The sequence below is a fragment of the Pseudophryne corroboree genome, chromosome 7 (assembly GCF_028390025.1).
Source record: "Pseudophryne corroboree isolate aPseCor3 chromosome 7, aPseCor3.hap2, whole genome shotgun sequence".
In the NCBI taxonomy this organism is placed as follows: domain Eukaryota; kingdom Metazoa; phylum Chordata; class Amphibia; order Anura; family Myobatrachidae; genus Pseudophryne; species Pseudophryne corroboree.
In genome coordinates, this window is record NC_086450.1 from 380,054,330 (window position 1) to 380,075,664 (window position 21,335).

Consider the following 21,335-nt stretch of genomic DNA (forward strand, 5'->3'; position numbering starts at 1 on the left):
TTCACACGGCAGTCACTGAGGGTGCAGGGCGCTGGGAGGGGAGCGCCCTGGGAGGCAAATGAAAACCTATTTGGCTAAAAAATACCTCACATATAGCCTCCGGGGGCTATATGGAGATATTTAACCCCTGCCAGAATACACTAAAGAGCGGGAGACGAGCCCGCCGGAAAAGGGGCGGGGCCTATCTCCTCAGCACACAGCGCCATTTTCCTTACACAGCTCCGCTGGTCAGGACGGCTCCCAGGTCTCTCCCCTGCACTGCACTACAGAAACAGGGTAAAACAAGAGAGGGGGGGCAAAATAGTGGCAAAAATTATATTATAAAAGCAGCTATACAGGGAGCACTTATTATAAGGCTATCCCTGTCATATATAGCGCTTTTGGTGTGTGCTGGCAAACTCTCCCTCTGTCTCCCCAAAGGGCTAGTGGGGTCCTGTCTTCGTTAAGAGCATTCCCTGTGTGTCTGCTGTGTGTCGGTACGTGTGTGTCGACATGTATGAGGACGATATTGGTGTGGAGGCGGAGCAATTGCCAAATATGGGGATGTCACCTCCTAGGGGGTCGACACCAGAATGGATGCCTTTATTTATGGAATTACGGGATAGTGTCAACACGATAAAGCAGTCGTTTGACGACATGAGACGGCCGGACAATCAGTTAGTGCCTGTCCAGGCGCCTCAAACACCGTCAGGGGCTGTAAAACGCCCTTTGCCTCAGTCGGTCGACACAGACCCAGACACAGGCACTGATTCCAGTGGCGACGGTGAAGAATCAACCGTATTTTCCAGTAGGGCCACACGTTATATGATTTTGGCAATGAAGGAGGCGTTACATTTAGCTGATACTACAGGTACCACTAAACAGGGTATTATGTGGGGTGTGAAAAAACTACCTATAGTTTTTCCTGAATCAGAAGAACTAAATGATGTATGTGATGAAGCGTGGGTTGCCCCCGATAAAAAGATGCTAATTTCAAAGAAGTTATTAGCTTTATACCCTTTCCCGTCTGAGGTTAGGGCGCGCTGGGAAACACCTCCTAGGGTGGACAAGGCGCTCACACGCTTATCTAAACAAGTGGCGTTACCCTCTCCTGAGACGGCCGCACTTAAAGATCCAGCAGATAGGAGGATGGAAAATATCCAAAAAAGTATATACACACATACAGGTGTTATACTACGACCAGCTATAGCGACAGCCTGGATGTGCAGTGCTGGAGTAGCTTGGTCAGAGTCCCTGATTGAAAATATTGATACCCTGGATAGGGACAATGTTTTACTGTCTTTAGAGCAAATAAAGGATGCATTTCTTTATATGCGTGATGCACAGAGGGATATCTGCACACTGGCATCACGGGTAAGTGCTATGTCCATTTCGGCCAGAAGAAGTTTATGGACGCGACAGTGGTCAGGCGATGCGGACTCAAAACGGCATATGGAAGTTTTGCCGTATAAAGGGGAGGAGTTATTTGGAGTCGGTCTATCAGATTTGGTGGCCACGGCTACAGCCGGGAAATCCACCTTTTTACCTCAAGCTACTCCCCAACAGAAAAAGACACCGACTTTTCAACCGCAGCCCTTTCGTTCCTGTAAAAACAAGAGAGCAAAGGGATATTCATATCTGCCACGAGGCAGAGGAAGGGGGAAGAGACACCAACAGGCAGCTCCTTCCCAGGAACAGAAGCCCTCCCCCGCTTCTACAAAAGCCTCAGCATGACGCTGGGGCTTCTCAAGCGGACTCGGGGGCGGTGGTCTCAAGAATTTCAGCGCGCAGTGGGCTCACTCGCAGGTAGATCCCTGGATCCTGCAGATAATATCTCAGGGGTACAGGTTGGAACTAGAGACAGATCCGCCTCGCCGTTTCCTGAAGTCTGCTTTACCAACGTCCCCCTCCGAAAGGGAGACGGTTTTGGAAGCCATTCACAAGCTGTACTCTCAGCAGGTGATAGTCAAGGTACCTCTTCTACAACAGGGAAAGGGGTATTATTCCACTCTATTTGTGGTACCGAAGCCGGACGGCTCGGTAAGACCTATTCTAAATCTGAAGTCCTTGAACCTGTACATAAAGAAGTTCAAGTTCAAAATGGAGTCACTCAGAGCAGTGATAGCGAACCTGGAAGAAGGGGACTTTATGGTGTCCTTGGACATAAAGGATGCGTACCTCCACGTTCCAATTTACCCCTCACACCAGGGGTACCTCAGGTTCGTTGTACAAAACTGTCACTATCAGTTTCAGACGCTGCCGTTCGGATTGTCCACGGCACCTCGGGTCTTTACAAAGGTAATGGCCGAGATGATGATTCTTCTTCGAAGAAAAGGCGTATTAATTATCCCATACTTGGACGATCTCCTAATAAGGGCAAGGTCCAGAGAACAGCTAGAGAGGGGATTAGCACTATCTCAAGAAGTGCTAAAACAGCACGGGTGGATTCTGAATATTCCAAAATCCCAGTTAATGCCGACAACTCATCTGCTGTTCCTAGGGATGATTCTGGACACGGTTCAGAAAAAGGTTTTTCTCCCAGAGGAAAAAGCCAAGGAGTTATCCGAGCTTGTCAGGAACCTCCTAAAACCAGGAAAGGTGTCTGTACATCAATGCACAAGAGTCCTGGGAAAAATGGTGGCTTCTTACGAAGCAATTCCATTCGGCAGATTCCATGCACAAATTTTCCAGAGGGATCTGTTGGACAAATGGTCAGGGTCGCATCTTCAGATGCACCAGCGGATAACCCTGTCTCCAAGGACAAGGGTATCTCTTCTGTGGTGGTTGCAGAGTGCTCATCTATTGGAGGGCCGCAGATTCGGCATACAGGATTGGATCCTGGTGACCACGGACGCCAGCCTGAGAGGCTGGGGAGCAGTCACACAAGGAAGAAACTTCCAGGGAGTGTGGACGAGCCTGGAAACGTCTCTTCACATAAACATTCTGGAACTAAGAGCAATCTACAATGCTCTAAGCCAGGCAGAACCTCTGCTTCAAGGAAAACCGGTGTTGATCCAGTCGGACAACATCACGGCAGTCGCCCATGTAAACAGACAGGGCGGCACAAGAAGCAGGAGTGCAATGGCAGAAGCTGCAAGGATTCTTCGCTGGGCAGAGAATCATGTGATAGCACTGTCAGCAGTGTTCATCCCGGGAGTGGACAACTGGGAAGCAGACTTCCTCAGCAGACACGACCTTCACCCGGGAGAGTGGGGACTTCATCCGGAAGTCTTCCACATGCTGGTAACCCGTTGGGAAAGACCAATGGTGGACATGATGGCGTCTCGCCTCAACAAAAAACTGGACAGGTATTGCGCCAGGTCAAGAGATCCGCAGGCAATAGCTGTGGACGCGCTGGTAACGCCTTGGGTGTACCAGTCGGTGTATGTGTTTCCTCCTCTGCCTCTCATACCAAAAGTATTGAGAATTATACGGCAAAGAGGCGTTAGAACGATACTAGTGGTTCCGGATTGGCCAAGAAGGACTTGGTACCCGGAACTTCAAGAGATGATCACGGAAGATCCGTGGCCTCTACCTCTAAGGAGGGACTTGCTTCAGCAGGGTCCCTGTCTGTTTCAAGACTTACCGCGGCTGCGTTTGACGGCATGGCGGTTGAACGCCGGATCCTAAAGGAAAAAGGCATGCCGGAAGAAGTCATTCCTACTTTGATTAAAGCAAGGAAGGAAGTAACCGTGCAACACTATCACCGCATTTGGCGAAGATATGTTGCGTGGTGCGAGGATCGGAGTGTTCCGACGGAGGAATTTCAACTGGGTCGATTCCTACATTTCCTGCAATAAGGATTGTCTATGGGTCTCAAATTGGGATCTATTAAGGTTCAAATTTCGGCCCTGTCGATTTTCTTTCAAAAAGAATTGGCTTCAGTTCCTGAAGTCCAGACTTTTGTTAAGGGAGTGCTGCATATACAGCCTCCTGTGGTGCCTCCAGTGGCACCGTGGGATCTCAATGTGGTTTTGGAATTTCTAAAATCTCATTGGTTTGAACCACTAAAAAAGGTGGATTTAAAATATCTCACATGGAAAGTGACCATGTTACTAGCCCTGGCTTCGGCCAGGAGAGTGTCAGAACTGGCAGCTTTATCTTACAAAAGCCCATATCTGATTTTCCATTCGGACAGGGCAGAACTGCGGACTCGTCCGCATTTTCTCCCTAAAGTGGTGTCAGCATTTCATCTGAACCAGCCTATTGTAGTGCCTGCGGCTACAAGTGACTTGGAGGACTCCAAGTTACTGGACGTTGTCAGAGCATTAAAAATATATATTGCAAGGACAGCTGGAGTCAGAAAATCTGACTCGTTGTTTATATTGTATGCACCCAACAAGATGGGTGCTCCTGCGTCTAAGCAGACGATTGCTCGTTGGATCTGTAGCACAATCCAACTTGCACATTCTGTGGCAGGTCTGCCACAGCCTAAATCTGTAAAGGCCCACTCCACAAGGAAGGTGGGCTCATCTTGGGCGGCTGCCCGAGGGGTCTCGGCATTACAACTTTGCCGAGCAGCTACGTGGTCAGGGGAGAACACGTTTGTAAAATTTTACAAATTTGATACTCTGGCTAAGGAGGACCTGGAGTTCTCTCATTCGGTGCTGCAGAGTCATCCGCACTCTCCCGCCCGTTTGGGAGCTTTGGTATAATCCCCATGGTCCTTTCAGGAACCCCAGCATCCACTAGGACGATAGAGAAAATAAGAATTTACTTACCGATAATTCTATTTCTCGGAGTCCGTAGTGGATGCTGGGCGCCCATCCCAAGTGCGGATTATCTGCAATAATTGTACATAGTTATTGTTAACTAATTCGGGTTATTGTTTAGGAAGCCATCTTTCAGAGGCTCCTCTGTTATCATACTGTTAACTGGGTTTGATCACAAGTTGTACGGTGTGATTGGTGTGGCTGGTATGAGTCTTACCCGGGATTCAAAATTCCTCCCTTATTGTGTACGCTCGTCCGGGCACAGTACCTAACTGGCTTGGAGGAGGGTCATAGGGGGAGGAGCCAGTGCACACCACCTGATCGGAAAGCTTTACTTTTGTGCCCTGTCTCCTGCGGAGCCGCTATTCCCCATGGTCCTTTCAGGAACCCCAGCATCCACTACGGACTCCGAGAAATAGAATTATCGGTAAGTAAATTCTTATTTTTAAACATTTTTAAAAATCTAATCAAAATCCGTCAAATCGGCCGTTTTTCGACAGTGGGACTATCGAATCCGTTTTTTATTGAATATGTTGAATTCCGGCACCCACTTGCCGGAATTCGACGGTTGAATTGTGTCGAATTAAAAAACGGGCGAAAAATTACCGCGATTCGCCGGCAATTGCATATACCCCTATATGTCAAATGCATGCAAAAACGCAGTGCAGTATATGTGTTTTTGTTGTGTTTTAGCTTCCTTTAAAAAGTAATTGCAAATACAATTGTTTACATAATCGCTAATGTGGTTTTTCCTGGCATTTGGGAAGTTAGTGGGGGGACCCTCCATTGACCTTGGTACAGTTATTTTTCTCTAAGCCTATTTAATCAGGGAAATAAAAAAAAAACAACAACCCTCATTGCTCCCGAACACATGGGGGGGAAAAAAAGAGATTCCGTTGTCAGATCATTTTACAAGCATAATACTAGTGTTATGAGTACGTTGGTAGACACGTGTTTTAGCACCTTGAATCATGAGGCTTTTGCCTTGATAGCCCACAACATTTTCTTGACACTCCAGGAATAAATAATATTCCTGTTTGCTGTAAGTATAGTTCCATCTGGTTTAATTACTAACCTAAGTAGGCCATTCTGTAGTTGTTAATTTTAGCCTTTTGCATTTTCATAAAGCACACAAAAATAGACCGAAGATTGCAAAGCTCATCCAATTGGCTTATCGTATTGTCTGATGCTATGGAGACACAAACAGCGATCTGTAATAAGCTATTGCCAAAGCCTCTAGGAAGCATTCACCTTTATTTTTACTTTCACAGGCTGCTAAGTTATAGGAAGATGCTTGGCGGCCTGCCATCCGCCGGCTGTTCTCTGTTGCTATGACAGCATTGATGTGCTGAGAATGAAATGCCGCGCTGGCTACACACTCACCTGTTTAAAGCCCATGCATTATGCAAACCACTTACACTTCGTCTATCTGCATAATGTTGTGTTTTGTTTTTTTTGTCTTTTTAATGTTTTTAATAAAGCATCTCCGAGAGCCCAGAGGTTCCTGGAAGTGGTTCCCCCCTATAATACAAGCAGTGGAATTAAACATTACATAAAGAAGTGGGTGAACGGGTGCTTCAGGAATTAAGGACAATTGTTAAGCACTTAGCAAGTATTTGAGGGAGACTATGGGGTGTATTCAATAAGTGTCGGAAGCTGCCGTCTTGTCGGAAAGATGTCAGCTTCCGACAGATTTAGGTGGGAAGGGGTTCCAACCTATTCAATGCTGGGCCACGTGGGTTGTCGGATTAGCCGCGGATCCACGTGTTCCACAGCCAAATCCGACAGGTTTTGGCCCCGGTTCCGACAATGTCAATCCGACTTTTTTAAAATTCGGATTGACATTGTCGGAGACGGGGGAGCGGGTACACCTCATGACGGCCACTGGAGCAGGGACAAGTGAGTAGTGGAGCGGCCGGGTGAGGAAACAGCAGCAGCACAACGTGACGGGGGACCGGTGCAGGGACGGGTGAGTAGAGGATCCGCCCGCCGGACGTCTTGCCTCCCTGCCAGAGAGGAAACAGCAGCAGCATGGCATGTGACGGGGACCGGAGCAGGGATGGGTGAGTAGAGGACTCCTGCCTCTCCAGCGTCTGCCTCCCCAGCCTCTAGTTGTGACAGTTGTCGGTGGCGGCCAAATCCGAGAGTCGATGCATACATGCATGGTGTCGATGCCCATATACCACAGCAGGGACAGAGTTGTCCCTGGCTGTGACAGATGCTGGCTCCGGACTGCGCTGGGGATCTTACGTGAGCAACGAGATCCTGCACATGCGCAGAGGAGCCGGCCGGGAAGGAGACACAGCGCACCAGCACTTAGCTGATGCGCAGTGCGCTCAGAGGGACATTGCCGGAGGGGGGAGCGCGTTGGCAGACAAGATGTTAGTACATCTTGTCGATGTCCCTTCCTGATTCGCCTTGGTAATGATTCCTGCCGCTATAATATATTTACCCCTGAGAGTCAAGCTAATTGCGATGTGTTTTGTCTCTCCCCGGCTGGCGCAGTGTGCATGTGTGAGATCTTGCTGTTCTCATAAGATCTCACATGGAGCGTTTTGTCTGTGCTGCTGCTGCTCACTTACTGCTGTAGTGTATGGACAACGACACCCGCAGCTGTCGAAATCGATAGCTGCAGGTGTCAGAATGCTCAGTGCATCTGACCATTCATACATTGGCCACGCATATCTGCGTGCTGTCTTTTAGATAGCAATGCGATATGGATATTCTGCATGCACTGCCAGTGTAATACATGGGGGAGAAGCACATAAAGCGCGCTGATACCACTCCCCCCCCCCCCCCCCCCCCTTTTTTTTTTTTTAAAGCATACATCTCATAACTTATAGGACAGCTAAGAAAAAATCATTGGAGGAATTAAATTCTCTTCATGAGGGTGTAGCTCTCTTTAGTACATGGAGCCGTTCAATTAACTGCATTGAGCGTGGGAGATGCACCTTACTGCAAGTAATGCGTAGTGAACTGCATCTCCCAGGCTTTGGGGGTCATTCCGACCCAATCGCTCGCTGCAGTTTATTGCAGCGCAGCAATCGGGTCGGAACTGCGCCGGCGCCGCAGTGCATGCCAGGTGACCGAAGGCCCTTGTTGCCTAGCGATCGATAGGCGTGGCCAGACCGTTGGGGGGGGGGGGGGGGGGGGGGGCAGGCCGCAGCGGCTGCGTGACGTCACACGCAGCCGCTGCGACCCGGGCAGCAAAGAGGTTCTCCCGGCCAGCTGCAGGAGCTGCGCTGGCCGGGAGTTACTCCTCAAATGCAAAAGCATCGCCACTGTGCGATGCTTTTGCATTTCTGTGGAGGGGACCGGCACTGACATGTCTGAGTGCCTGATCGTAGCTGTGCTAAGTTTAGCACAGCTACAATCAACTCGGAATGACCCCCTAAGTGTGGTCCACGATGGAATTACAGTATGCGGAAACACAAGACTAGCCCCAAGGCACTACTTAGCACGGATTTCTGCTCACACCCTCAGGAGGGTGCCAACAGAATTCTGCTAGTCGATGACTTACAGCGCAGGCTATTGAATAACTCTAGGCAATTAACCCCAGGCTCTCACTGGGGGGAGATGTGTCAAACCTTTGAGAGAGAGGTGGAGAAAATGCCCAGAGCAAACAAATCTGTCATTTTAGAGACTGAACTATATAAATGATAGCTAGATGGTGATTCGTTTCTATGGACAACTTCTCCACTTTATCACTTTCTAAAAAGGTTTGACACATCTCTCCCTGATAAACATAAAAATTGCTTTGTTTATTATCATGCATTTACTGCTTTATTCTCTTATTGTCTTCATAAGGGCCAATTCAGTTATGGCGTGTGCCACCTGCTGGACGTCTAAAGAAATGGGTGTTTATGGGAGCTATTAAATTGATTCGCCGATAGGCGCCCATTAGCTGCGTCTGTCCAATTTTTCTCGCAGCCTCAGGAGGTGCAATAAAAAAATGTTTAAGAAGTCCGTAGCCCAAACCAGTACTTTGGCTGTCTCTGTCACTGTCAGGCACCTTAACTGGTAATGAGCATCTGATTGGAGCAACATTTGAATAGCTCCGATGGACGCCCATTGCTATAGACGCCCATCAGGGGGCGCAGGAAACAATTGAATTGGCCCCATTATTTAATAAGCATTTTTGGACTTTTCATAGTTGGAGAAGCCCCTTTCAGCGTTTACAAAGCACTTTTCAAACGTCTGAGGTCTAGAGCAATTGGTGCTTGTCCTGGCAAGGGATTATTGCCATTCTGTTCCAAACTGATAGAAAACTTCAAGTGGATTACGGCAGAGTAGAGATCTGGTGATCTCTATGCATGCTGTATGTATTGTGGTCCTGACAGCTATACAGGAGAATGATGCAGACATTTTCTTATGTTCCTGTCAGTGCTACTACAGGTTGAGTATCCCATATCCAAATATTCTGAAATACGGAATTATTTGAGTGAGATAGCGAAACCTTTGTGTTCTGATGGCTCAGTGTACTCAAACTACGTTTAATACACAAAGTTATTAAAAATATTGTATTAAATAACCTTCAGGCTGTGTGTATAAGGTGTATATAAAACATAAATTAATTATGTGCTTAGACTTGGGTCCCATCGCCATGATATCTCATTATGGTATGCAATTATTCCAAAATACTTCTGGTCCCAAGCATTTTGGATATGGGATACTCAACGTGTATTTAATTGCTGTAGATCAGTAGCTATACCCTGTCCTGTGTCGCTGACGTCTTTTCTCTGCTATTTCCATGTATATTAATTTTGCAGAAAAGTCACTGCTTGTTTGCATATTTAGCTGTGGGGGGTGGGGTGGGATTTGAGTACTTTCCACAGTATGAGTACTTTCCACAGTGCTTCACAGCTGATGCGGGAGCGAGCATCAGCGCTCATGGCCAGGCCATACACACTGGCTGAGTTTGAGCTCAAGGTAGCTCAAAATGCCAAAAGTGAGCTACTTTGAGCTCAAAATCGGCCAGTGTATATGGGCCTTAACACTTAACATTGCCCCAGCAGAGGCTTCCTTGTATTCTTTACATGGATTGGAATACAATGTGGTGCGAGGTTTGCCGACACTGTACTAGTGCTAGTTAAGGCATTGTAAATTGGCACTATAACTTGGTAAAGCATCATGTTTAAAATGTTTGTGCCAACCCGATTACAATGTTTTTTAACTAACAGTACCATGTTGGCATACCATGCTCTGCATTGTGCTATCGTCAATGACATTGCCCACATTGTTAATGTCGAGCAATTGACCACGTTCCCCCTTTACATGTTGACCAAGGTATGCCATAACCGATCTATGTGGAAGCGGGTGTTCTGTATCTTGTGCTAAACCCATTGGACCTGCTCAGAGGGCTGCCATGTAAATAGACTTGTCTGTATGACACTCTACTTTTTTACCGAACCCTTTATAATTAACTGATGCTCCCAAACAGTAGCGTACACCATATAAAAGCCTTGCACGTCTCTGTAAGTGTGCGTTACAATGAGCCTGACTATCCTGGTGTACTACATACAGTTATAACTCTGTTGTGTTAATTATTAGCAATCTGATGTTGCAATATTTATTTATATCTCTCTTGTGCAAAGCTCAGACAAATGTAGCATTTGCAATCTATAGGGGTGGAAAATAGTATAAATTAAGTGATTTTACATTTTTTTTTTAATCATATAATGTAAATGTGTTTTTGCAAGTTTTTGTGTTATAATTATTATTATTATTATTATTCAACACTTAGGTCTCTTATTTTATCTTCATTTCCATCCAGTTGTCCATACTTGCATAGGACAACAGGCGACACAGAAAGAAAGTATCATCTACGTTATTACAAGACCGGTACTTGTATTCATGAAACAGATGCCCGAGGGCATTGTGTGAAGAATGGACCCCATTGTGCCTTTGCCCATGGTCCACATGACCTTAGACCTCCTGTCTATGATATAAGGTAAGCAAGTTCTCTGTGTCTGATCTATCACAGCCAGGCTATATATGGCAAAAAAACTTTTCTAGCTTTAGTCTATATTTTAGGAATTACAAATAGATTGATCTGTAAGAGCTATATTTATGCTTAATTCATGTCCTAAAACAAATGAATTTAGCTGTGTTTAAGTCTGACATGGAAAGAACCACTTATTATTTTTTATTATTATTATTACATTTTTTCTAATAAGTGGAGTGTTTCTCTTAAAACACAGGGCAAAACCATAGTAAGGGTGGCAAACTGCAGCAGTCATGGAATTAATGCTTATTTATTTTGCAAATGTAGCAATGTATACCAAAGTATATTGATAACCGCAGGACAGACTGCCAAACATGTCCACCACAAGCACTGCACCAAACCTGTATTCGTGACATGGTGTTATCACCGTACACCACGACAAGTTGGCTGTGAATTTCAGCTGCTGATGTACCCTTTAGACGCAGAAATCTAATCACACTACGCACCTTAATGTTTGACCATGTTTCCGCCATCCCCGCCATCTTACAGACAGCTGATGTCGGGACAGTATGACTGATGGGAGGCGCAGTCTAATGGCTGTGAGGGGGAATCGGTAGTCTACCTGCTTTTGCCTGCCGGGGAATTAGAATAAAATAGAGAACATTACACACACAAGAGGTCTTGTTACCTTACTTACTGAACCACCCTCATGTATTTGGTCTGTTCAAGCTGTATTGACTGCAGGATACCATAACTAATGATCTGTAAAGTATGGCACCTGGAGCTGTGGATCAGAGAGGGTGTGTATGACGCAGTCCAGGTGTACAGGAGTCTGATTCTGAGTTGGACACAAAGTGGCTGCGTTTTCATGCGGCCACAGCAGCCTGATTTACTACTACTGTTAATGCGAAATTCCATGCGACTTCAAGTGAGAAGCCGCTCTGCCCATTGTTCTTCCAACAGCTGCAACTGTCATCATTTATCGTTTGTATTAGCACTTGCATCAGACCCATGCTAGGTGCAAGAGATCCCTTTTACGCATGAGTCAGATTAGCGCCTAAATCTAGCTGCACGCCCACGACACTCACATGACGGTCCTACAAGACAGAACAGTTCCGTGCAGTCACGTTGTCGCTGGCCAATTACCAAAATGCCCATTTCAGGCAAAGTGAGATTCAGTAAAGATTCATCTGATTCAGGATTGGAAGGAGATTTGTGTGCTAAATCTCTCTATTTGCATCCGTGCAAGGAGATCTATCCCACCCAGAATCAGCCCCAGTGTGAGCGTGAGCATGCTTTCAGTGCCATTCTTAGTATTGACAGCCATTCTATCTCCTCTTGCGTCAGCTGTCATTAAATATAAAGAGAACGCAAAATGCTGGGAGCTGTGAGGCTTCTGATGTATGTCTTGGAAGAGGATCTGCTTTATACCTGTTAGGGGGAATTCAGTTGTTTTGGGCATCTAATAATCCCATCTAAACTGGACTTTGTAGATGCTAAAACAACTGTTACTGTTCATTTGTAGTATGGGCGTACATGTATGTTGCGACCAAATAGGGTTAGCCACGTAAACTGCTAAACCCTTCTGAAGTCCTGCTTTGGGCATCCAGAACTCCCATTCTGCTGACTTAGCACACATTTCTCCTCGCACCCCAGGAGGATGGGATCAGAAATGTCATCCCCGCAGCAACGGGCGTCTAAGCAGAGCAACAATTGAATTGCTACATTTTGCGTCCCCTAGTGGTAGCCATGAGGTAAAACAATTGAATTCCCACATTTTGTCTGAAGTACTATGCTTTGGTTTATTTGTATAGGGAAATCCAAGCACAGGAAGCCTTACAAAATGGGCAACTTGGGAGTGGTGAAGGGATTCCTGACCTGCAGCCAGGAGTCTTAGCTAGCCAGGCCATGATAGAGAAGATCCTAGGAGAGGATCCTAGATGGCAAGGTAAGCCTGCAAAAACCATTGGCATTTCAGTGTGAACCAGAAGGCGGTATGTATTTGGCTCTACAGTGGTTGTATATGCTCATTTCATATTGTGATCTGCAGCATTACATATACACACCTCTGTTTCTCATTAGTGCTGTTCACCACGTAAAGTCACAATAATGCATGCACTTTTGTTTCATATATAGCAGTGGTTCCCAAACTTTCTTGAATCACGGTGCCCTATAGTATTACCATTTTTTTAATGGCACCCTGGGCCAATAGTTTCTTATTGAGAAATTCAGAAATGAAGAAAATTACCTGTCAACCATAGTCTGTTTTGTTGGGGTGGACAGGGTTGGGCTTCTGTTTGTCCACATGTTTTATGTAGGCAATACCAGTGATAGTGGCTGCCCATCACATAGACCATAAATAATTTAATTTGTTCCTGGACCACCCTATGGCACCCCTGCAATCTTGTATGTCAGGAGCTCCCCACTCTGTGCCCCGTGGCAAGTTTGTGGGCACCCATATTTGAAAGAGGGAGTCTGCTTTTACAAATGATTTGGCCCACTTCTGGCTAATGTCTGGTGATCACCTGTGACCACCAGACCATATTACCCAGTGCTATGTAAAATAGACGTTTTCAAAGTACGGGTGGGAGGCCGCTATGTTTAAATAATTGTTATCCATAGATGCAGGAAGGTTGCATTGTGCTCTGTCTCCCCCATATTGGACTGCACCCACATGGAGGCAAAAGCAAACTGAGAACCTCCGCACAAGATCTACTCCTAAATTCAATGCAATCCGCATATAATACTGTGCAAAGAGTTTTATTAAGGAGAATGCTTATAAGTAGATGTCCAACTATCTAAATTTATTAGAATACGATTATTACAAATGGTAGCTCCTGTACATTTGTTTAAGGTGGGACTAAACACCTTTTCTCTTACGTCCTAGAGGATGCTGGGGACTCCGTAAGGACCATGGGGTATAGACGGGCTCCGCAGGAGACATGGGCACCTAAAAGAACTTTTCCTATGGGTGTGCACTGGCTCCTCCCTCTATGCCCCTCCTCCAGACCTCAGTTAGATCCTGTGCCCAGAGGAGAAGGGTACACTGCAGAGAGCTCTCCTGAGTTTTCTGTGGAAAAAGAATTTTGTTAGGTTTTTTATTTTCAGGGAGTCCTGTTGGCAACAGGCTCCCTGCATCGTGGGACTGAGGGGAGAGAAGCAGACCTACTTAAATGCTAGGCTCTGCTTCTTAGGCTACTGGACACCATTAGCTCCAGAGGGAGTCGGAACACAGGTCTCACCCTGGGGTTCGTCCCGGAGCCGCGCCGCCGTCCTCCTCACAGATGCCGGAAGATAGAAGCCGGGTGAGTATGAGAAACAAGAAGACATCTCAGGCGGCAGAAGACTTCAGATCTTCATGAGGTAAGGCGCGCAGCGGTAAGCTACGCGCCATTGCTCCCATACACAACACACAGACAGCACTGATGGGTGCAGGGCGCGGGGGGGCGCCCTGGGCAGCATTAAACCTCGTTTTTGGGCAATAAGGTGCTATTAGGCAGCGGAGGCAGTAAATAGATGATCCCCCGCCATTTTTGTGAAAATTGAAGAGGGACCAACGCCCGCCGCTGGGTGGGCGGAGCTTGATCCCTCAGCACTAGCCAGCGCCATTTTCTCCACAGAGCTGCATGAGAAACGCTGGCTCCCCGGACTCTCCCCTGCTGAACGCTTCAGAGGTTGGAAAAAAGAAAGGGGGGGCACATTGGCGCGCAGAGAGTGGGAAATTGTGTGTGTGTGTATGTATGTATGTATATATATATATATATATATATATATATAAATATATAAAAGCGCTATCTGGTTTTTCCAGTGTCATTTGGGCGCTGGGTGTGTGCTGGCAACTCTCTCTCTCTGTCTCTCCTAAGGGCCTGGTTGGGGGTTTGTCCCCTTATAGGTATATCCCTGTGTGTGTGTGGGGGGTCGGTACGTGCGTGTCGACATGTCTGAAGCGGAAGGCTTCTCCAAGGAGGAGGTAGAGAAGATGAGTGGTGTGTCCCCGTCGGTAGTGCCGACTCAGGAATGGATGGACATGTGGCATATGTTGAATGCAAGTGTGACATCTTTACATAAGAGGCTAGATAAGGCTGAATTCGGGGAGGCGTCAGGGGGTCAATCCTCGGATTGGACCGACTCACAGGGCCCGTCGGGGTCCCAAAAGCGTCCCTTGGCAAAAATTGTGGACACAACTACTGACACGGACTCTGATTCCAGTGTCGACTATGATGAAGCTAAATTGCACCCTAAGGTGACAAAGAGCATTCAGTGTAGGATTATAGCAATAAGAGATGTGTTGCATATTGCTGATGAACCCTCTGTCCTGACACAAGGGTACACATGTTTAAGGGAAAGAAACAGATAATAAACTTTCTCTATCGTCCTAGTGGATGCTGGGGTTCCTGAAAGGACCATGGGGAATAGCGGCTCCGCAGGAGACAGGGCACAAAAGTAAAGCTTTCCGATCAGGTGGTGTGCACTCGCTCCTCCCCCTATGACCCTCCTCCAAGCCAGTTAGATTTTTGTGCCCGGCCGAGAAGGGTGCAATCTAGGTGGCTCTCCTAAAGAGCTGCTTAGAGAAAGTTTAGCTTAGGTTTTTTATTTTACAGTGAGTCCTGCTGGCAACAGGATCACTGCAACGAGGGACTTAGGGGAGAAGAAGTGAACTCACCTGCGTGCAGGATGGATTGGCTTCTTGGCTACTGGACATCAGCTCCAGAGGGACGATCACAGGTACAGCCTGGATGGTCACCGGAGCCTCGCCGCCGGCCCCCTTGCAGATGCTGAAACATGAAGAGGTCCAGAATCGGCGGCAGAAGACTCCTCAGTCTTCTAAAGGTAGCGCACAGCACTGCAGCTGTGCGCCATTTTCCTCTCAGCACACTTCACACGGCAGTCACTGAGGGTGCAGGGCGCTGGGAGGGGAGCGCCCTGGGAGGCAAATGAAAACCTATTTGGCTAAAAAAATACCTCACATATAGCCTCCGGGGGCTATATGGAGATATTTAACCCCTGCCAGAATACACTAAAGAGCGGGAGACGAGCCCGCCGGAAAAGGGGCGGGGCCTATCTCCTCAGCACACAGCGCCATTTTCCTTACACAGCTCCGCTGGTCAGGACGGCTCCCAGGTCTCTCCCCTGCACTGCACTACAGAAACAGGGTAAAACAAGAGAGGGGGGGCAAAATAGTGGCAAAAATTATATTATAAAAGCAGCTATACAGGGAGCACTTATTATAAGGCTATCCCTGTCATATATAGCGCTTTTGGTGTGTGCTGGCAAACTCTCCCTCTGTCTCCCCAAAGGGCTAGTGGGGTCCTGTCTTCGTTAAGAGCATTCCCTGTGTGTCTGCTGTGTGTCGGTACGTGTGTGTCGACATGTATGAGGACGATATTGGTGTGGAGGCGGAGCAATTGCCAAATATGGGGATGTCACCTCCTAGGGGGTCGACACCAGAATGGATGCCTTTATTTATGGAATTACGGGATAGTGTCAACACGCTAAAGCAGTCGTTTGACGACATGAGACGGCCGGACAATCAGTTAGTGCCTGTCCAGGCGCCTCAAACACCGTCAGGGGCTGTAAAACGCCCTTTGCCTCAGTCGGTCGACACAGACCCAGACACAGGCACTGATTCCAGTGGCGACGGTGACGAATCAACCGTATTTTCCAGTAGGGCCACACGTTATATGATTTTGGCAATGAAGGAGGCGTTACATTTAGCTGATACTACAGGTACCACTAAACAGGGTATTATGTGGGGTGTGAAAAAACTACCTATAGTTTTTCCTGAATCAGAAGAACTAAATGATGTATGTGATGAAGCGTGGGTTGCCCCCGATAAAAAGATGCTAATTTCAAAGAAGTTATTAGCTTTATACCCTTTCCCGTCAGAGATGGAAAATATCCAAAAAAGTATATACACACATACAGGTGTTATACTACGACCAGCTATAGCGACAGCCTGGATGTGCAGTGCTGGAGTAGCTTGGTCAGAGTCCCTGATTGAAAATATTGATACCCTGGATAGGGACAATGTTTTACTGTCTTTAGAGCAAATAAAGGATGCATTTCTTTATATGCGTGATGCACAGAGGGATATCTGCACACTGGCATCACGGGTAAGTGCTATGTCCATTTCGGCCAGAAGAAGTTTATGGACGCGACAGTGGTCAGGCGATGCGGACTCAAAACGGCATATGGAAGTTTTGCCGTATAAAGGGGAGGAGTTATTTGGAGTCGGTCTATCAGATTTGGTGGCCACAGAAAAAGACACCGACTTTTCAACCGCAGCCCTTTCGTTCCTTTAAAAACAAGAGAGCAAAGGGATATTCATATCTGCCACGAGGCAGAGGAAGGGGGAAGAGACACCAACAGGCAGCTCCTTCCCAGGAACAGAAGCCCTCCCCCGCTTCTACAAAAGCCTCAGCATGACGCTGGGGCTTCTCAAGCGGACTCGGGGGCGGTCGTCTCAAGAATTTCAGCGCGCAGTGGGCTCACTCGCAGGTAGATCCCTGGATCCTGCAGATAATATCTCAGGGGTACAGGTTGGAACTAGAGACAGATCCGCCTCGCCGTTTCCTGAAGTCTGCTTTACCAACGTCCCCCTCCGAAAGGGAGACGGTTTTGGAAGCCATTCACAAGCTGTACTCTCAGCAGGTGATAGTCAAGGTACCTCTTCTACAACAGGGAAAGGGGTATTATTCCACTCTATTTGTGGTACCGAAGCCGGACGGCTCGGTAAGACCTATTCTAAATCTGAAGTCCTTGAACCTGTACATAAAGAAGTTCAAGTTCAAAATGGAGTCACTCAGAGCAGTGATAGCGAACCTGGAAGAAGGGGACTTTATGGTGTCCTTGGACATCAAGGATGCGTACCTCCACGTTCCAATTTACCCCTCACACCAGGGGTACCTCAGGTTCGTTGTACAAAACTGTCACTATCCGTTTCAGACGCTGCCGTTCGGATTGTCCACGGCACCTCGGGTCTTTACAAAGGTAATGGCCGAGATGATGATTCTTCTTCGAAGAAAAGGCGTATTAATTATCCCATACTTGGACGATCTCCTAATAAGGGCAAGGTCCAGAGAACAGCTAGAGAGGGGATTAGCACTGTCTCAAGAAGTGCTAAAACAGCACGGCTGGATTCTGAATATTCCAAAATCCCAGTTAATGCCGACAACTCGTCTGCTGTTCCTAGGGATGATTCTGGACACGGTTCAGAAAAAGGTTTTTCTCCCGGAGGAAAAAGCCAAGGAGTTATCCGAGCTTGTCAGGAACCTCCTAAAACCAGGAAAGGTGTCTGTACATCAATGCACAAGAGTCCTGGGAAAAATGGTGGCTTCTTACGAAGCAATTCCATTCGGCAGATTCCATGCACGAATTTTCCAGAGGGATCTGTTGGACAAATGGTCAGGGTCGCATCTTCAGATGCACCAGCGGATAACCCTGTCTCCAAGGACAAGGGTATCTCTTCTGTGGTGGTTGCAGAGTGCTCATCTATTGGAGGGCCGCAGATTCGGCATACAGGATTGGATCCTGGTGACCACGGACGCCAGCCTGAGAGGCTGGGGAGCAGTCACACAAGGAAGAAACTTCCAGGGAGTGTGGACGAGCCTGGAAACGTCTCTTCACATAAACATTCTGGAACTAAGAGCAATCTACAATGCTCTAAGCCAGGCAGAACCTCTGCTTCAAGGAAAACCGGTGTTGATCCAGTCGGACAACATCACGGCAGTCGCCCATGTAAACAGACAGGGCGGCACAAGAAGCAGGAGTGCAATGGCAGAAGCTGCAAGGATTCTTCGCTGGGCAGAGAATCATGTGATAGCACTGTCAGCAGTGTTCATCCCGGGAGTGGACAACTGGGAAGCAGACTTCCTCAGCAGACACGACCTTCACCCGGGAGAGTGGGGACTTCATCCGGAAGTCTTCCACATGCTGGTAACCCGTTGGGAAAGACCAATGGTGGACATGATGGCGTCTCGCCTCAACAAAAAACTGGACAGGTATTGCGCCAGGTCAAGAGATCCGCAGGCAATAGCTGTGGACGCGCTGGTAACGCCTTGGGTGTACCAGTCGGTGTATGTGTTTCCTCCTCTGCCTCTCATACCAAAAGTATTGAGAATTATACGGCAAAGAGGCGTAAGAACGATAGTAGTGGTTCCGGATTGGCCAAGAAGGACTTGGTACCCGGAACTTCAAGAGATGATCACGGAAGATCCGTGGCCTCTACCTCTAAGGAGGGACTTGCTTCAGCAGGGTCCCTGTCTGTTTCAAGACTTACCGCGGCTGCGTTTGACGGCATGGCGGTTGAACGCCGGATCCTAAAGGAAAAAGGCATGCCGGAAGAAGTCATTCCTACTTTGATTAAAGCAAGGAAGGAAGTAACCGTGCAACACTATCACCGCATTTGGCGAAGATATGTTGCGTGGTGCGAGGATCGGAGTGCTCCGACGGAGGAATTTCAACTGGGTCGATTCCTACATTTCCTGCAATCGGGATTGTCTATGGGTCTCAAATTGGGATCTATTAAGGTTCAAATTTCGGCCCTGTCGATTTTCTTTCAAAAAGAATTGGCTTCAGTTCCTGAAGTCCAGACTTTTGTTAAGGGAGTGCTGCATATACAGCCTCCTGTGGTGCCTCCAGTGGCACCGTGGGATCTCAATGTGGTTTTGGAATTTCTAAAATCTCATTGGTTTGAACCACTAAAAAAGGTGGATTTAAAATATCTCACATGGAAAGTGACCATGTTACTAGCCCTGGCTTCGGCCAGGAGAGTGTCAGAACTGGCAGCTTTATCTTACAAAAGCCCATATCTGATTTTCCATTCGGACAGGGCAGAACTGCGGACTCGTCCGCATTTTCTCCCTAAGGTGGTGTCAGCATTTCATCTGAACCAGCCTATTGTAGTGCCTGCGGCTACAAGTGACTTGGAGGACTCCAAGTTACTGGACGTTGTCAGAGCATTAAAAATATATATTGCAAGGACAGCTGGAGTCAGAAAATCTGACTCGTTGTTTATATTGTATGCACCCAACAAGACGGGTGCTCCTGCGTCTAAGCAGACGATTGCTCGTTGGATCTGTAGCACAATCCAACTTGCACATTCTGTGGCAGGCCTGCCACAGCCTAAATCTGTAAAGGCCCACTCCACAAGGAAGGTGGGCTCATCTTGGGCGGCTGCCCGAGGGGTCTCGGCATTACAACTTTGCCGAGCAGCTACGTGGTCAGGGGAGAACACGTTTGTAAAATTTTACAAATTTGATACTCTGGCTAAGGAGGACCTGGAGTTCTCTCATTCGGTGCTGCAGAGTCATCCGCACTCTCCCGCCCGTTTGGGAGCTTTGGTATAATCCCCATGGTCCTTTCAGGAACCCCAGCATCCACTAGGACGATAGAGAAAATAAGAATTTACTTACCGATAATTCTATTTCTCGGAGTCCGTAGTGGATGCTGGGCGCCCATCCCAAGTGCGGATTATCTGCAATAATTGTACATAGTTATTGTTAACTAATTCGGGTTATTGTTTAGGAAGCCATCTTTCAGAGGCTCCTCTGTTATCATACTGTTAACTGGGTTTGATCACAAGTTGTACGGTGTGATTGGTGTGGCTGGTATGAGTCTTACCCGGGATTCAAAATTCCTCCCTTATTGTGTACGCTCGTCCGGGCACGGTACCTAACTGGCTTGGAGGAGGGTCATAGGGGGAGGAGCCAGTGCACACCACCTGATCGGAAAGCTTTACTTTTGTGCCCTGTCTCCTGCGGAGCCGCTATTCCCCATGGTCCTTTCAGGAACCCCAGCATCCACTACGGACTCCGAGAAATAGAATTATCGGTAAGTAAATTCTTATTTTCCCCCATCTCATGAACTTAATGAGTTTTTTTTAAAAAGCTTGGGAGACTCCGGATAAGAGACTGCAGATTCCCAAAAAAATTAATATGGCATACCCCTTCCCTACACAGGACAGGGTACGTTGGGAATCCTCTCCCACTGTGGACAAGGCTTTAACGTGCCTGTCAAAGAAAGTGGCGCTACCGTCTCCAGACACAGCGGCCCTCAAGGATCCTGCGGATCGCAGGCAAGAGACTACTTTAAAGTCTATTTATTCACATACTGGAGCTTTGCTAAGACCGACAATTGCGTCGGCATGGGTATGTAGCGCAATTTCAACCTGGACAGATAACCTGTCGGCTGACCTGGATACCATGGATAGAGATACTGTTTTGTTAATTCTAGCCCATATCAAAGACGCAGTCTTGTATATGAGAGACGCTCAAAGGGACATTGGATTACTGGCTTCCAGAGCCAGTGCCATGGCTATTTCAGCGAGAAGATCCTTATGGACCCGCCAGTGGACGGGTGATGCGGATTTGAAAAAGCATATGGAGGTTCTACCCTATAGGGGAGACGTGTTGTTTGGGGATGGGCTGGCGGACCTGGTTTCCACAGCTACCGCAGGTAAATCTAACTTTTTACCGTTTATTCCCCAACAGCAGAAGAAAACTCCAACATATCAGATGCAGTCCTTTCGGTCACAAAAGTCCAGAAGAGGTCGGGGATCCTCCTTCCTTGCCAGAGGTAAGGGTAGAGGGAAAAGAACACCTGCTTCGGCTGTTGCCCAGGAACAGAAGTCCTCCCCGGCTTCTACAAAACCCACTGCATGATGCTGGCGCTCCCCTGCGGGAGTCCGCACCGGTGGGGGC

At 47.5% G+C, this 21,335-nt stretch overlaps 1 protein-coding gene across 1 annotated transcript in view; it reads left to right on the plus strand.

Annotated features, from left to right (window-relative positions):
* UNKL (unk like zinc finger) overlaps nt 1–21,335 on the plus strand; it is a 221,997-nt gene that overhangs the window by 23,033 nt on the left and 177,629 nt on the right. Inside the window, 2 exon segments of the mRNA XM_063934556.1 lie at nt 10,465–10,641; nt 12,450–12,583. Coding sequence (XP_063790626.1) covers nt 10,465–10,641; nt 12,450–12,583 — 311 coding nt within the window.